Genomic DNA, 5,057 nt, shown 5'->3' on the forward strand with positions numbered 1-5,057 from the left:
TATCGTAAAATGCCAAATATTTGACAAACTCTTAAAAAAAGTTAACAAATAAGACTTAAAATTTAAAAAAAATATATGTATAGTTAAGCATTATCTACTGAAATATTTACCAGTGATAAATCTAGTGGAAATGAGGATGCGGTCCCTCATGTGGGACCAATGGTGTTCTGACAACCATTCTTGATGTAGTCTTTCCATTTCCATCACACAGAAGACAATCCACACATTTAATGTGATAGATTGCACCAGATTTGTCCATGGTTGAGGTTTTATCCTTTGGTGCTACCAACATTCCTTAATGATACAAATATATCAAATTTAAAACATGAAAGAAAGTAACTAAGCACACTGTATGGTATACCGTGTCACATACATTATTTAAGATCTCTCAAATTAATGAAATTATTTCATGGAACACAAGATTGACTAATCTCCAGGAATAATTGACCAGTAGATGATGATGATCTAAAACAGCAAGAATTCTGATGTCATATAAACATGTGATTACAGGATAATGATAAATCACAAGCAACATCAACTCAGAATATTCTACTGAATACAAATAAAAGTAGACGTGGAGTGGGAGAAGAATTGAAAATTTATTGACGAATGAATTAACAATGACAACTGACAATCTATGCTGTGTAGACTTATCATGACCATGTACATATTCCAAGTCTTGCTAACACACTTCACTCTCACATTAGCATGAACCAATATACCAACGTCACCATTAAATTCTAATAAGGAAATTAACTGAAAGATTCTGGAGTATAAAGTCCAGTACTTGAAAATTTGCTGTAGTGTATGTTGCATTCTTGATGCCTCTCAACTGCTACGTTTATCACTGTATCGTCTGATGAAAATATTGCTGAACATAACATTCTGAAGGCAATTACACACAAAATTACTGTTAAGGCATTCTAGTCAACAATGTGAAGTACAAACTGTATACAAGACAATTCCATCAATTGTCATGTATCCATGAAATAAATAATAGCGATAGATTCGTCTTGTATAATGATCTTATTGAGATGTAGAAACAGTTAAATACAGAGGCTTCTCTGTCTGCCTTATGGAATATTGATATCGGTCTAGTACTAATTTTAAACATATGCTTGTCCAGTATGAGTTGTTGAATATACAGATTAAGAATTCTGCTGCGTCTTTCACAGGTGTTGGTTTTGTACTCCCAAAGGATAGGTGTCCAGTCTGGCTGTTCTGCAGAGTATAGACATTTGTCCTTCTACATTGTTTTGCCTAATACTCCTATTGTAAAGGGGTGTCTCGAGTGAGTCACTGATTTGCATCTTCAGATAACAGTATGGTACAACACAAACATGTCCATTGTAAATACAATGCAACAAATAGACTTCCACACAGATCACAGCAACACGCCACCACCAGACCATTCCATTCTCTGAAGAAAAAAAGCATTATTATCACTACAATAACAATTAAATCATCTTTATTTAATCTCTATAAGATAATCTTGTGCTTATGAATTCATGTAAACATGGTAAATGCTAGTTGACTAGTAAAGCTCAAAGTTCCAGGTCCTAATCTTTGTGAAGACATTGAAAAAAACACAGTTGTTAATTACAGTGTGTAGATGTGGAATACTACTCTCTTAGTGTACCAAAATAATCATAGTTGTGGATTAGATGTACAGGAATGTGTTAAGTTCTATACCTTAATGAAGACATTTGTGGATTAAAGTGTGCAGGAATGTGTTAAACTCTTCAATGTACCAAAATAAAACATTTGTGGATTAAAGTGTGCAGGAATGTGTGAAAAAGTAGCGATCAATAATCCTTTGGTAATATTCTTCAGATTTCAAAATGTTTGATTTACTTCTTTTAGTACATTAGATTCTAGTCAGTTAAATATGACAATAACAAAATCAAGCAGGATATTCTGTAACTCTTTTATATACTTTAAACAAACTTCTTCCAAAAGAAAGTGCTATACAACCTGTTGAGGTTCCACGAATGCCAGCCAATCCGAGGAATGTGTTGGTAACAAGCCCATCACTTGACATTTGTAAACAGCTAATCCCAAGCAAACAACATTGCCGATTAAATACACAAATTTCTGTAGGACTGTTTTAGACCCCTCAATCATGTTAAAAGCTGAAACAGACAGTTTTAATCAATATAACACAGTTTCACTAAATACGATGTAGGTACATTTTATCATCATATAAGCAGTAAAATAAAGAACAAATCAATGTAGACATAAACGCTTTGTAATAATCTATACACATATATATTGTTAATCCTTTAAGGTGATTCAAAGATATTTTAAGGTACAAATTCAGTGCTAGATAATTTGTGAACAACTCTGAGACAACTACATATATATCGCAGTGATGAAGAGGTAAAGTCTCTTGAATTATCATCATCTGTTGGGTGTAAGTAAACTCTGATCGGAGATTTAATTAAATTAATGTAATTACATGTAGTTTTAAAGCTCTACAACATTATAAAACAAAAAACTCTGCAGAAGGAGTACTGTAAGGACAAGAAAAATAACTTCAACTACATTGCTCTGAATAGATAAAATTAGAACCTGTCCTACAATGCTACTTCCACAGATAAATGCTTCACACAAGTTTTTGTTAGGAAACTCATTGATAAGATTTTCCTTTTCTGAACAATTTCAACATAAACCTACAAAACAAAAATGTTGATTACACTTGTACTAAAACTGCTCTTTAAGGTTGTCACAATACATTTTATATTGGAGAAAATGTAAACATCAGGGCAAAAAAAGGTTTTTCAAGATGGAGAAACAATCCTACTGACATTTTGAAAATAAGAGAATAAAAGCATTTCGAAGGTACACAGAATCTTATGTTTTCTTTAACTGTAGCTGTGAAACTTACTGGTCTGGATTGCTATGAGTGCTTGGATGGGTTTGAAGAACATCATGCCCACCATCATAATAGGGAAAATAGAAATAGTATTTCCTGCCATCCACATGATGAAAAAGTTCATTGGGATTTGCTTCAGTGGTCCCAGGGCTATGTCCCATGATCGCTAAAAATGCACAAAAATTTATGTTAGTTATCAACCTTGTCATCCTCCAACTCCAAACTCATGGGGGTTCCAATCCCTTTTGCATCTGCACCCCTTGGACATTTCCTTGCAAAATTAAAGATTTCATGTGAGACACCTTATGGATAAGACAAGAAGATTATTTTGATCCTTTGTTGTACATCAAATGAATCTCAAAGTCACATAACAGTATGCTGTACCGGCTTTGAAGTTGGGTGTTACTCCTTTGTAATCTTCAAAGGAGCATATCAGTCTGTGATTGGTCAATTTTTTCCTCCTGAAACCCGCTCTAGACTGATCAAATTAGGCTTGTGCCTTCAAGTTTGCCATAAAACATTCAAAGGTGCAGAGAGCTAAGGTAATCATAACCCCTGGAGCATAGAGCGTGCACGCTTGTTTCGAAAAATTAGTAAATAAAGACATAAAACCTATTGGTATGAGAATGAATGTAATCATATAATCAGTACTTTCAGAAATTTTTTTCAGATTTTTTCCCGGGAAAAGCAATATGTAATTGTCCATGACTCAAATATCAGATCATGAGTCCCAAAAAATAGAACTTGCTCACATCTCAAAGTGACAGAACTCTTTATAATCTCAAATTTACAGACTCTGAAACACTTAATTAACATTTATATTCACTTGTCACTGAATTATGTATATAGTACAGTGGACCCTCAATTTGCTATATGATCCTGTACAACCACAACATTGGTTTTTACTTTATCTTCTGCATGGTCTGTAAGAGTTCCATGTGGATGTAATGCTTACTTTATCAATGAGTTTCTGGTCAGAGTCTTTACCACTGTGATCCTGAACACTGACAAGGTTGTCATTAAACCCCAATGGAGGTTTTAATTCTGCACTTTGTGTCATCAGTTGGCGGTCCAGTTTTCTAAAAACAAGTTACACATTTAGACAGATATTACCAGGTACAGACAAACATAATTGTAGCTGCTGAGGTAGGCATCTGTTCCATTACATATAGCTACATCATTCAAAGTGTAAACAAAAAGGGCCAAAGCAAGGTACATAGCCTAAGATATACTTCCTATCTATAGTAAATATGTTTCTGCAAAAAGACATGTCTAAAAAACGAGGTTTACATCTTTTAAATAGTTTTAATAAGGACATATACAGATGGAATCCTGATTTCGTAAACCTTGCTGGAGAACTGCTGAAAAAATGGAATGAGATATAAGTAAGCCTATCATTTTGGCCTACTAACCTGCGAACACGCGTACGTTACACTGCAAAAACTGAAGTAAGTATTGAGTTTTGATAAGAACAATATATCGGGGTCATTAAAATCTGCCTTTGGTAAAAATACTCAACATTTTTCAGGTACCAGTTAATTAGTTGGTATACTCACCGTGAACTCGTAAAATCAATAGTCCATTTATGGAACCCTCTTTTCCTGCTTGATGCCATCTTCTTGGTCCTCCTGTCACTTATTTCCTCCTCCGGCATAAAAGATTTCCAACTGTAATCAGAATTATCTCCCTTGTAACGGGGAAAATTGATGACAAGACGATTTAGTAAAAATGTCCGAGTTCCACTATTGAAATAGAGGATCTTAACATTTTTTTTGTATTTGTTTATTTTTGGAAATTTTCACATAAATACAAACATACACAAGAAAACATGACACACACTTCCTCTCACCACTATTCATAATTGCCATGAGCATTATATCATTCGTGTATCGGTATAAAAATTCATCTGCAGTGTATATATATATAAACATATATACCAACCCACGCCCCCTTACACACACACACACCCTCACCAACAAACACCCGCAGAGAGAAAATAGAGAGAGAGAGAGAGAGAGAGAGAGGGAAGGGGGGGATGGCATAATAATTAAAATACTAAAAAAAAAAAAATTATTTTCAAAATACTGTATATAGTTTATCGGCACTTCATTAGTGGGTCAATATATTTTTCTTGAAATCACAAATTACAAACTTTCTCCCATTTTTTCCATTTCTTTTTGAA

At 34.0% G+C, this 5,057-nt stretch overlaps 1 protein-coding gene across 1 annotated transcript; it reads right to left on the reverse strand.

Moving 5' to 3' along the window:
- Window positions 1-580: 580 nt before the first annotated feature.
- On the reverse strand, window positions 581-4,544 carry LOC132556600 (ER membrane protein complex subunit 4-like). Its single transcript, XM_060221027.1, has 5 exons — window positions 4,432-4,544; window positions 3,831-3,954; window positions 2,888-3,041; window positions 1,975-2,132; window positions 581-1,420 (listed from the first exon to the last, which is right to left on the reverse strand). Exons 1-5 carry the CDS (start codon window positions 4,527-4,529, stop codon window positions 1,385-1,387), a joined length of 570 nt encoding a protein of 189 aa, XP_060077010.1. The 5' UTR covers window positions 4,530-4,544; the 3' UTR covers window positions 581-1,384.
- Window positions 4,545-5,057: the final 513 nt, after the last annotated feature.

This window comes from Ylistrum balloti, unplaced genomic scaffold, assembly GCF_031769215.1.
Source record: "Ylistrum balloti isolate Yb309-2 unplaced genomic scaffold, AGI_CSIRO_Ybal_v1 Utg370580, whole genome shotgun sequence".
NCBI lineage: Eukaryota > Metazoa > Mollusca > Bivalvia > Pectinida > Pectinidae > Ylistrum > Ylistrum balloti.

Coding starts and splice junctions, on each gene's coding strand:
- LOC132556600 (XM_060221027.1), bottom strand. CDS start 4,529: ATGCCGGAGGAGGAAATAAGTGACAGGAGGACCAAGAAGATGGCATCA. Junction 3,955..4,431: donor ATTGATTTTACGAGTTCACG/GTGAGTATACCA, acceptor ACTTGTTTTTAG/AAAACTGGACCGCCAACTGA. Junction 1,421..1,974: donor CATTCGTGGAACCTCAACAG/GTTGTATAGCAC, acceptor TTTTTTCTTCAG/AGAATGGAATGGTCTGGTGG.